Source organism: Betta splendens, chromosome 4 (assembly GCF_900634795.4).
Source record: "Betta splendens chromosome 4, fBetSpl5.4, whole genome shotgun sequence".
NCBI lineage: Eukaryota > Metazoa > Chordata > Actinopteri > Anabantiformes > Osphronemidae > Betta > Betta splendens.
Window position 1 is genome coordinate 18,268,442 of NC_040884.2, and position 12,757 is coordinate 18,281,198.

At 47.9% G+C, this 12,757-nt stretch overlaps 1 protein-coding gene across 1 annotated transcript in view; it reads left to right on the forward strand.

Annotated features, from left to right (window-relative positions):
- The window catches only part of csrnp1b (cysteine-serine-rich nuclear protein 1b), a 38,593-nt gene that overhangs the window by 22,578 nt on the left and 3,258 nt on the right, over positions 1 to 12,757 (forward strand). Inside the window, exons 4-6 of the mRNA XM_055507721.1 lie at positions 10,187 to 10,385; positions 12,100 to 12,359; positions 12,446 to 12,742. Coding sequence (XP_055363696.1) covers positions 10,205 to 10,385; positions 12,100 to 12,359; positions 12,446 to 12,742 — 738 coding nt within the window. The 5' untranslated portion in view covers positions 10,187 to 10,204. The remainder of the gene's footprint in view (positions 1 to 10,186; positions 10,386 to 12,099; positions 12,360 to 12,445; positions 12,743 to 12,757) is intronic.

Below are 12,757 nucleotides of genomic sequence, written 5' to 3' on the forward strand. Positions count from 1 at the left end.
TGACATGGTAGTTTTGAATACTAATAAATCCTAAACTATACAGTAAAAATACATGAATCTTTGTGTGATGATAGTACACATCTAGCAGAAATAGGAGAAAGTGGTCTGGGCCTGGAACTATGCACCAAAGTCAAGGTATTAATGATTAAAGTTGACTATACGGCCCATACAGTTACAGTATGACTTGGTAGTTTTGAACACTAATAAATCCTAAACTATACAGTAAAAATACACGAATTTTGGTGATGGTAGTACACTAGCTAGAGAAATAGGAGAAAGTGGTCTGGGCCTGGAACTATGCACCAAAGTCAAGTTATTGATCATTAAAGTTGACTATACGCCATACAGTTACAGTATGACTTGGTAGTTTTGAAACTAATAAATCCTAAACTATACAGTAAAAATACACGAATCTTTGTGTGTGGTAGTACACATCTAGTAGAAATAGGAGAAAGTGGTCTGGGCCTGGAACTATGCACCAAAGTCAAGTTATTGATCATTAAAGTTGACTGTATACAGTTACAGTATGACTGGTAGTTTTGAATACTAATAAATCCAAAACTATACAGTAAAAATACACGAATCTTTGTGTGGTGATAGTACATCACTAGTAGAACAAGGGAAAGTGGTCTGAGCCTGGAACTATGCACCAAAGTAGTTATTAATGATTAAAGTTGACTGTATTACAGTATGACATAGACTTTCAATACTATAAATCCTAAACTATACAGTAAAAATACATGAATTTTGTGTGGTGATAGTACACATCTAGTAGAACAAGGGGAAAGTGGTCTGGGCCTGGAACTATGCACCAAAGTCTAGTTATTAACGATTAAAGTTGACTATACGGCCCATACAGTTACAGTATGACATGGTAGTTTTGAATACTAATAAATCCTAAACTATACAGTAAAAATACATGAATCTTTGTGTGGTGATAGTACACTTCCAGTAGAACAAGGGGAAAGTGGTCTGAGCCTGGAACTATGCACCAAAGTCAAGTTATTGATTATCAAAGTTGACTGTATTACAGTATGACATAGTACTTTCAAGTGCTAATAAATCATAAACTATACAGTAAAAATACATGAATCTTTGTGTGATGATAGTACACATCTAGCAGAAATAGGAGAAAGTGGTCTGGGCCTGGAACTATGCACCAAAGTCAAGTTATTGATCATTAAAGTTGACTATACGGCCTATACAGTTACAGTATGACATAGTACTTTCAAGTACTAATAAATCCAAAACTATACAGTAAAAATACATGAATCTTTGTGGGGTGATAGTACACTTCCAGTAGAACAAGGGGAAAGTGGTCTGAGCCTGGAACTATGCACCAAAGTCAAGTTATTGATTATCAAAGTTGACTGTATTACAGTATGACATAGTAGTTTTGAATACTAATAAATCATAAACTATACAGTAAAAATACATGAATCTTTGTGTGGTGATAGTACACTTCCAGTAGAACAAGGGGAAAGTGGTCTGAGCCTGGAACTATGCACCAAAGTCAAGTTATTGATTATCAAAGTTGACTGTATTACAGTATGACATAGTACTTTCAAGTGCTAATAAATCCAAAACTATACAGTAAAAATACACGAATCTTTGTGTGGTGATAGTACACTCAGTAGAACAAGGGGAAAGTGGTCTGAGCCTGGAACTATGCACCAAGTCAAGTTATTAATGATCAAAGTTGACTGTATTACAGTATGACATAGTACTTTCAAGTACTAATAAATCCAAAACTATACAGTAAAAATACATGAATCTTTGTGGGGTGATAGTACACTTCCAGTAGAACAAGGGGAAAGTGGTCTGAGCCTGGAACTATGCACCAACGTCAAGTTATTAATGATCAAAGTTGACTGTATTACAGTATGACATAGTACTTTCAAGTACTAATAAATCCAAAACTATACAGTAAAAATACATGAATCTTTGTGGGGTGATAGTACACGTCCAGTAGAACAAGGGGAAAGTGGTCTGAGCCTGGAACTATGCACCAAAGTCAAGTTATTGATTATCAAAGTTGACTGTATTACAGTATGACATAGTACTTTCAAGTGCTAATAAATCATAAACTATACAGTAAAAATACATGAATCTTTGTGTGGTGATAGTACACTTCTAGTAGAACAAGGGGAAAGTGGTCTGAGCCTGGAACTATGCACCAACGTCAAGTTATTAATGATCAAAGTTGACTGTATTACAGTATGACATAGTACTTTCAAGTACTAATAAATCCAAAACTATACAGTAAAAATACATGAATCTTTGTGGGGTGATAGTACACTTCCAGTAGAACAAGGGGAAAGTGGTCTGAGCCTGGAACTATGCACCAACGTCAAGTTATTAATGATCAAAGTTGACTGTATTACAGTATGACATAGTACTTTCAAGTACTAATAAATCCAAAACTATACAGTAAAAATACATGAATCTTTGTGGGGTGATAGTACACTTCCAGTAGAACAAGGGGAAAGTGGTCTGAGCCTGGAACTATGCACCAAAGTCAAGTTATTGATTATCAAAGTTGACTGTATTACAGTATGACATAGTAGTTTTGAATACTAATAAATCATAAACTATACAGTAAAAATACATGAATCTTTGTGTGGTGATAGTACACTTCCAGTAGAACAAGGGGAAAGTGGTCTGAGCCTGGAACTATGCACCAAAGTCAAGTTATTGATTATCAAAGTTGACTGTATTACAGTATGACATAGTACTTTCAAGTGCTAATAAATCCAAAACTATACAGTAAAAATACACGAATCTTTGTGTGGTGATAGTACACTTCCAGTAGAACAAGGGGAAAGTGGTCTGAGCCTGGAACTATGCACCAACGTCAAGTTATTAATGATCAAAGTTGACTGTATTACAGTATGACATAGTACTTTCAAGTACTAAAATCCAAAACTATACAGTAAAATACATAATCTTTGTGGGGTGATAGTACACTTCCAGTAGAACAAGGGGAAGTGGTCTGAGCCTGGAACTATGCACCAACGTCAAGTTATTAATGATCAAATTGACTGTATTACAGTATGACTAGTACTTTCAAGTACTAATAAATCCAAAACTATACAGTAAAAACATGAATCTTTGTGGGGTGATAGTACACTTCCAGTAGAACAAGGGGAAAGTGGTCTGAGCCTGGAACTATGCACCAAAGTCAAGTTTTGATTATCAAAGTTGACTGTATTACAGTATGACAATAGTACTTTTTACAGAGTGTCCTAATAAATCATGAAACTATACAGTAAAAATACATGAATCTTTGTGGGTTGATAGTACACTTCTAGTAGAACAAGGGGAAAGTTGGTCCTGAGCCTGGAAACTATGCACCAACGTCAGTTATTAATGATCAAAGTTTGACTGGGGTATTACAGTATGACATAGTACTTTCAAAGTACTAATAAATCCAAAACTATACAGTAAAAATACATGAATCTTTGTGGGGTGATAGTACACTTCCAGTAGAACAAGGGGAAAGTGGTCTGAGCCCTGAACTATGCACCAACGTCAAGTTATTAATGATCAAAGTTGACTGTATTACAGTATGACATAGTACTTTCAAGTACTAATTAAAATCCAAAACTATACAGTAAAATACATGAATCTTTGTGGGGTGATAGTACACTTCCAGTAGAACAAGGGGAAAGTGGTCTGAGCCTGGAACTATGCACCAAAGTCAAGTTATTGATTATCAAAGTTGACTGTATTACAGTGACATAGTAGTTTTGAATACTAATAAATCATAAACTATACAGTAAAAATACATGAATCTTGTGTGGTGATAGTACACTTCCAGTAGAACAAGGGGAAAGTGGTCTGAGCCTGGAACTATGCACCAAGTCAAGTTATTGATATCAAAGTTGACTGTATTACAGTATGACATAGTACTTTCAAGTGCTAATAATCATAAACTATACAGTAAAAAATACATGAATCTTTGTGTGATGATAGTACACAGTCTAGCAGAAATAGGAGAAAGTGGTCTTCTGGGCTGGAACTATGCACCACAGTCAAGTTATTGATCATTAAAGTTGACTATATACGGCCTATACAGTTACAGTATGAACTGGTAGTTTTGAATACTAATAAATCCTAAACTATACAGTAAAAATACACGAATCTTTGTGTGGTGATAGTACACTGCTTAGTAGAACAATGGGAAAGTGGTCTGAGCCTGGAACTATGCACAAAAGTCAAGTATATTAATGATCAAAGTTGACTGTATTACAGTATGAACTGGTAGTTTTGAATACTAATAAATCCAAAACTAACAGTAAAAATACACAAATCTTTGTGGGGTAATAGTACACCTCTAGTAGAACAAGGGGAAAGTGGTCTGAGCCTGGAACTATGCACCAAAGTTAAGTTATTAATTATAAAAATTTCACAGTATGACATGGTAGTTTTAAATACTAATAAATGCTTAATTTTACAGTAAAAGTATACAGATCTTTATTAGGCGACAGTTTTTCTATATATGCAATATTTTGTTTCGTATTTTTCAATATTTTGAACAGACCAGACGTGTCGCTATGAAAAGAGGAAGTCGCGACGAGCGTGTTTTGTGCTCTGCTGTAAAGCGCGTAATACGGGCGCAAGACGTTTCTGAAGCGCGGCTGGCTGAACGACGGATGAACGAACGACGGCTCACTTGACCGCAGTGTATTTTACATCCAGCGCCGCGGAGTCGGTTAACTTGACGCTGTGCCGTGAATGTTGACACGCTCGGCCGCTTGCTGCTTAAAGTGAGTTTTAACTAATTGGTTTCTACGGCCGCGTCACACGCCGACGCACATCTAATAATGACACAGAAATAAAACTGTTATTTGATCCGGGCGACACTCGCTCCCTCGCGCAGCGTATTGATCCATTGGCCGCATTGATCGCTGATTATTCCGGTTTGTGGGAACTTAACAGCTCGCGCCGGGGGTCTGCGTTGCACATTGCAGCGTGTTTCGGGCTGTGTATTGGTTGACGTGAACTGTTGGCGAGGTCGGCTTTGTGTATTCAGCCCGTGTGGAGTTGTTCACCTCGGCGGCGCTGGTGCGCCTCTTCTCACTGGAGCGACCCCTGAAGGCACTACATCGGAGCGCACAGCTGACGGCCCCGCTGTCATCAGCATTAGCATTAATTGAGGAACGGTCGGGTCGGCCGGGAAAGGAACGCGGTCCGGATCCGAGGCGAGTTCGTCTGGCCGGGTTTAATGACGGGGAGATTGGGTTCTTTTAAACCACTCCTACCATTTAGTCTGTGAGCCAGGTGCGGAGAGGAGCTCCTTCATTGTTTGGATCATTTTCCATAGGTGCATATGGATATTTCCTTGTCAGCATCAGTCATTGTGACGCACGAATGGGCCAGGTTTATATTAATGTAATGTGGCGAAAAGCCTCCTATGTGGGTTTAGTCTTAACATTTTAGATTATTCTCATGTAAAAATGTTTCATTAAATCATTAATGTGCGTCTCCGCTCTGGCTCAGTCTGACGCTGTTGATTCACGGAGCCAGACTGTACCTGCTTCTGATAAAGCGACGGAATCAATTGAATCGTCTCTAGCGCGACCTCACCCGGATCGTTTCTGGAATTAGGCTACAGAGAGCTGAATGATTCTTTGTTTACAGAGAGCGGCCGTGGCACTTAACGCTTTGCATTTCAGGAGGCATGTGTTCCTCCGGAATGTGCAGCGCCGATAAATATCTCTTTCTGCAACCCTTGCGTAACACAAAAGCGCCACTGAGCTCCCAGAGAGAAATAATAATTGACCAGTTTAGTTTCTCTTTCACGGAACTAACTTAAATGACGTCAGAGCACGAATGCTGCGTGCCGTGCCGTGCCGTGCAGCACCTCCTGACCCCCCCCCCCCCCCCACCGTCCTGTGATCCTGGTTAGCAAACCTTGTGGTGCCTGCAGCTGTCAGACACAGCATAGATAATGTGGATGGCTACTTCCTGTGCACTGCAGTGTGCGTTCCACAACCTCAGGAAGCGCGCACACTCGCGCTTGCACTGTCGCTCTCCCCAGGTGGGAGATGTGGCAGGAGCGCTGGGCTTTGGACGAGGTCGCCTGCGCCTGCTTTATTTTGATCACGCACGATGGCCCCACGCTTTTGTGCTCAGAGGCCAGAGAGGAGGAGGAGGAGGGGGGGGGGGGTGCAGGGAGTCTGCCGATGCTCTCCCACAGCGCGGTGGAGGGCGCCCGTCTGCTTTGTCCTCTCCCAGCATTCCAGCCTGCGAGTGTCCCAGACTGGAGCATGACCTCTGACACCCCCCCCCCCCCCCCCCCCACCCCCCTCCTCCTCCTCTTTCCTCCACACGTACAGCACCAAGGCTGTGTGTTTGCTACCGGTCCACTGCCATGCAGAGGAATTCCTCTTGTGTTTGGTTACTCGGCTCCTTCGCTCGCACCGGTTCAGGATCTGTGCAAAACAGAAAACGCAGCCACCTTCGTGTCTTTGTTCCCCCTCCTTTTTTGTTTTTTCCTGGGGATTAAATGGACGCTTGTGTCACGCGTCAGCCTTGTTTTTGGGGTTAGTACATGAGTAAAGTGACCAAAGCTGCGAGAGGCCGACTCCTGCAGACGTTACCTGTCACTTCACATTTGGCCCCGCGGGCAGATTAATGACAGCGGAGGGCATGTGAGCCTCACGTGCAAGCTAATACCCCGTGAGGTGTGGCTAGCAGAGGTAGCGCTGAGCTGCCTCATGAGTAGGACTTTCCAGTGGTTAGCAGTAGGAACACATCTGGATTAGATAGAGCTTGTGTTCTTCTCCCACCATTACAGCAAGCGTCGCGTTGCCAGAATGAAATTCCTGCGGCCTGGAGACATGACATTATTTATTTGTTTTGTACGATCCTCCCTCCTCCTTCCCACTACCTCTCCTTTTTGGAATCAGTGCGTGCACGGGTCAGAGCCGGGGAACAGAATGTTTCTGTGGCGCAGTCACGGCGAGCTCCGGGGCTTCGGCGAGAACAACAGGCTCACGGTGGAGCGAACGGGAGCTCTCGCCGCTTTGTTCCAGCAGGTGGAGCGCTCGGGAGGAGCCGCTGAGTTGAAGAAATGAGCCGGTGTCTCCCCCCCGCCCTCACCCGCCGCTCCCCCGCTGTGCATGAGCTGAGACCCAGTCTGCCGTCCCCGCGGCGGCTCTGATCAATTACCTCCGGCTTCTCGGTGACGGAGCAGGAAGCGGAAGGTGCGACACGTCGGCGCCCGGAGGGGACGGCTCTCGCCCAGACGCACTTCAACACGTCCAGGAGGACTCCCGGGCTCATCGTTATCGCACTTTATGAGCGCTCAAGTCAGTCGGCCTTTCAGACACTGAGCCCAGTTGTCAGGGCACGGTTTAAACGCCCTCCGCTGAAGATTAGTGCGACTTTCGCTCCCACCCACGGTGTTTTGAGCCGCGGAAGGCGCCGGACAGGCAGCGCGGGAGGGCGAAGTCAACTGTGACTGGTCCCGGCGGGCCGCGAAGCGGTCCGGCCGGTTCTGTAGACCGCCGGCCTCTACTGCTCCCGATGAAGACGAGCAAAGGACTTTTTGCCAACTTCTCCTCTTCAAGCGCAGAATCTCATTTTGTAAATAAGGAGGGATTAATGAACCCTAATAGGAACAAAGACTCTCTGTGCAGATAACGCGGGCATGAATTGGGATTCTGAAGTTGTATTAACAGCCTGTAGCTGCATGTATCAAGATAATCTTATTCGACTGACATAGTTACGCATCTGACTTGAGCTGTGTAGTGCTTCTGGTGACAAATCTCCCCGCTGGAGATTTATCCTCCCAACTCCGTGACAACCGGCTGGGGAGCACCTCCGCGGCTGCATCCTTTATCTGCTGCCTGTGTGCGGTTGATGGAATGACAGTGATGCATAATTTAGTGCTCGTTGAAAACATGCTGTGCTCCTTCTCCGCCTCGGCTGTCCGATCACATCCATTTTCCATTCAGAGCAGACATCCAGAGACGGCGCTTCCTTAAGGAGCCGGCACTAAATTCCCCTTTTATCCTGTTCTTCCCCTCCACCCTGCAAATGAGTCACTGCACGATTGTTGTCTCTTTAGCCGCGGTCCCTCGTTCCGTTCGCTCTCGCTGCTCTCTTGGCCTCGTTCAGAGGCTGAGCAGGCGGAGGAGCTCCAGATTGACTACAAGCCGTCCCCTTGCCAGGATTAACCTCTCGCCATTGTTTCTGCCCGTTGAACAGGATTAACAAATCAATGTGTCAGGTAGACTGCAGTCAAGAGACAATGACCCAGTTCTGACACCGCTGCCCCCCATCTCTCTGCCTCTCCTCCCTCTTCTGCCTCACTGCAGCTTTTAATTAAAAAGACTTTGCTTAGCTGGCGCTCTGCACTCCCTCGAGGATGCATCGCAGCTTTGTTTTCTTCTCTTTTTTTATGGGGGACTGGGGGGGTGGGAGTAATGGCAAAAATGTAAGGTGAGCCCATGTGCTCTCGCTCTTCTCTAATGCGGAGCCGCGGCGTCTAGAAGGCGTGTTGTCAGACAAATGAATACGTAGAGGAAGTAACAGATGCTGCATCCAGGTGTTTCTAAACGCTTCCGAGGCAAATCCAATTATATAATATTAGTAGCTGCAGAAGGCATCTCATGGTCAAGTTGAGCGATCGGTGGGGACTGAGATGAGGCTTGATGATGTAAAGTGCAGCGCTGAGTTCCTGTTTGTTGCCGGTGATCCATTCATCACACCTGCACCGGCGACGACAGCGTCTGAGCAGCAGCAGCAATAACCCCGACACAGCTGCAGAGCTGCACAGAGGTGTCAGCGTCCCGCCCTTGACTCCGACTTCTCCTTTATCCCCATCACAGGGCTAGTTTTGCATAATTGCTCCCTGTTGCATGCTGAAAATGACCCCCGCATAGTTTTATTCTCACTTCTTTGAGCACCGGCGCGCGCACACAACGTCCTGAAAAGAGAAACCAGGCGTGCTGGTCACGCGTTAACTTCCTCTAAAGCCACTGGAGGAGTTGTGACGTGTTCTGCCCTCGGTGCATTCAGTTCCTCGTCGAGGCGTGGTGTGAAGTACTTAAAGAGAAGCAGTTGATGTTTTTCACCAAATTAAAGCTATTTAAGGAATAGTTAACAGTAACAAAAGCATGTTGTCAATCTAAATCTCTGTATGAGTAAAGGACCCCCCCCCCCCCCCCCCCCCCTCTTAGTTAGCAGGAGCCCAGACTGCGATGATGACCCGTCCTGTCTGGCGAACGTCTCGCTCTTCCCATAAAGTTGTGAAGACGGTCTGTTCATCAGAGCGGTGTGACGCATTTATGGCCTATGACCATTAAACCTTCCTCCTCATCCAACGTGTTAAGTCGTCACGTGACCACATGAGCAGTGCTTTCGCATTCCGGAGACTAAACGACATTATCTCCCTGGCAGAAGTTTAGCATATTTCCCCCCCGTCTCCGTCTCTCTCGCTGTCTGTCTGCTCCGAGAAGACTGATTGTGTTTAACGCTGAACCGGCAGCCTCTGTCACGGGAGATGTGAAGCCACGCGCCGAGGGCTTGCGTTGTGACTGGGCATCGCTGTGTGTATCCACGAGGGTCATGTGGAGCAATTAACTAGGAAGTGGCAGACTGGCCTCGCTGTGTCTGCTTCTACGACAGGGGACGGGATCCAAACCAGTCTGACGTCTGCGACTACATGAGGCCCTGGCTCTAATCAGTGCATGTGCTGAGCTGATAGGATTTGGTGGCGGGTGAAGGGTCCTCCAATCGTTGACTTGTGCGAATAGGCCTGATTCATTGCTTCCTGTGCCGTGGACAACTCCCACTCTTAGCTGGACATGGCACACAACTCCCGTGTGTGTGCGTGTGTGTGTGTGCGCGTGTGTGTGTGCGCGTGTGTGTGTGCGCGTGTGTGTGTGTGCGCATGTGTGTGCGCGTGTGTGTGCGCGTGTGTGTGCGCGTGTGTGTGCGCGTGTGTGCGCGTGTGTGTGCGTGTGTGTGTGTGCGTGTGCGTGTGCGTGTGCGTGTGTGTGTGTGTGTGTGTGTGTGTGTGCGCGCACACAACGTCTTCCATGCCGCACGGAGATAATTTATTTCATTCGCAATTATTTTGCTCTTAAGATAAATCAGAGTGCTTTGCGATCAAAGCTGGTAAAATAAGTATGACTAATGCGCTAATATCCCCTCCCTCCGCTCCTTCCTGCAGATCGTTCACACCAGCGCCATGAGTGGGCTTCTCAAGAGGAAGTTTGAGGAGGTGGATGAGGACCCCTGCTACTCCTCGCCGTCGCCCTCCTCCCTCTCCTCGGCCTGCTCGGGCTGGGACTCGGAGGGGGAGAGCTGCTACTCCGACACCCTGGACTCGACGCCCAGCAACCCCAGCTCCCCGGCGGCGGCCTTCATCAGTGAGTGTCCCCGTCCCGCTGCGTTTAAACGCGCTCCTCCGCCTCGTCGCCGCTGTTTCACTGAGAACACGGCCGTAAAAGTGGGGGAGAGGTTAAGGAATGTAGGCAGCTGGCAGCCAGTAGAACACTTCACAGAAATAATTTCAGCCTTCTGCAATGAATACCCCCTTTTGATTTCATGCCCCAAAGCTTTAAAATGGCTAATCACATTAAGCTGTGGCTGCTCACCTTGGCCCCGTCTCCACCTTCTTCCCAGGCTGCCAGAACTTTACCTTTTGTTGAGATATGTGGGTCAAGTGGCTTCGGGGCGCCTCGGCCTGGACCTCGCGCCTCTGCCGGCCTCTGGGGAATCGGTCCGGTCGGGGAAGGATTGTAGCGTAGGGGAAGACGGGCGAGTGGCTCTGAGGTTTCCAGGAAGGTGGGGAAGGGAGCCAGAAAGAGAAGCGTGGCAGGTTGCCAGGTTGTGGGAACACACAGAGCCTTGTCTGGAGCCCGGGCAGGCACCCAGCACAGGTGCTGAAAGAGGCTGGGTGAAGGGATAAAAAGGGAGGAGGGGGGGGCAATCAAGAAAAGAAGGCAGCAGACACGTCTAGAAGAACAGACTGAGCAGTTTTAATATTATAATCCAGTGTTTGTGGCAGAGAGGGGGTTTGTTGCCAGTTTGGAGTGAAAGGGGGGAAGAAGCAGCAGGGGAATCTATGGCATGTTGAAGCAGTGGAAGGAGTCATCTGTCTTGTGTGGATGTCACAAGCTTGACTGGAGTTGATGCATGTGAAGCTGAACCTGGCAGTTTGCTTCATCTCCATTACACCTAGTGGCAGCTTAGTCGACAAAGTGCGGCCATCGTCGGCCCACGCTACCTGGACTGAGGTAGAAGGTGATTTTGCACAGATTTCCCTGATGACTTCTGTTGCTCTGGGTGTGTCCCATTAAGGTTCAGTGGATGAGGGAACGGGTTACCTCATAACAAAGGTAATGCCCAACACATGGGGAGCATTAGCATCCTTTTCTGTTCACACACACACACACACACACACACAAAGGAAAAGGCTCAGAAGTGTTGAATGTTCCTACCACTGTGGAAGTGGAATTTATAATAAAGCTTAAATAATTGCTGGACGTGATCCCACACCTGGTTCCACTTTGATTCCCATACGCTTGCGCTGCGTGCGTCTGGGCCTGGACGATGGCCGGTTGCCATGGGTTCTGGATGTTTTTAACACAGACGGGACCTTTTGACTCCTGTCGGTTGTTGGGCCGTTCGCGGGGATTGTCGGCTCGCGGGGAGCGCAGGGTGGGCCGCCTTTATCCCTGCTTGGAGTCCTCTCAGTGCCTCCGCTCCACCGCGTCCGGAGGCCTCAAGCGCGCACTCGCCGCTTTTGTGACCCTGGCAGCTCCGCTTCCTCCACTGTGTTCGCCACCGAGGGGGAAATTCCTGCGCTGGGTGGTTTTTGTCGCATGGCAGGACGTGACACAAAGCTCAGCGGCTTCTCGCTGCTCTGGGTCTCACTTTACAGGACGTGAGGGTGTGGGAGTCCTGTTGGCAGCCTCTTGATAGCGCTTGGTTGATTGTGGAGTAATGAATCACAGCGGTGTCCCCTTCCAGTGTGTTCCGCACAGTGTTTGCATGCAGCTCAGGCAGCCAAATGGTGCCTATTCTGCCATCTAGTGACGCATAACAGATGTTCTTAACCTGCGCGCTCTCCATCTACAGCCACATCCATCCTTAAGAAGGCCAAGCGAGCGCGGCGGGGCAACGTGACCTTCGACCAGGTGACGGTGTTCTTCTTCCCGCGGTGCCAGGGCTTCACCAGCGTTCCCAGTCGGGGCGGGTGCACCCTGGGCATGGTGCAGCGCCACAGCGAGCTGCGCACGTACACGCTGGCCGAGTTCGCCGCGGAGCAGCAGCTCCTGCGGCGGGAGAAGCTCCTCGACCGGCTCCGGGAGGAGAGGCTGGAGGCGCTCAAGCTGAAGGTGAGTGGAGGAGCGCGCGAGGACGCCGAGGCCTGGCTTTTGCCGGAGGCGCGGTTAAACACGGGTTCCTCTGTTTGCCTTTGCAGCTGACTAAAAACGGGACCCAGGAGAGCGAGGAGGCGGAGCGGCTGACGCTGGACGACGTCCCCGAGCGGGACGTGGACGTCAGCGGCGCCAACCTGGAGGAGGGCTCCTTCCTGCAGCCGTACCCGTCCAGGCGCCGCTACGCGCTGCTCAAGGCGGCCGGCGTCAAGAAGATCGACAAGGAGGAGAAGAGGCAGCTGCACGAGCTGAGGATCTCCCGGGAGAGCTGTGGCTGCGACTGCCAGGGGTTCTGTGAGCCCGAGACCTGTAGCTGCAGCATCGCGGGCATCAAATGTCAGGTGAGCGCTGGAAAT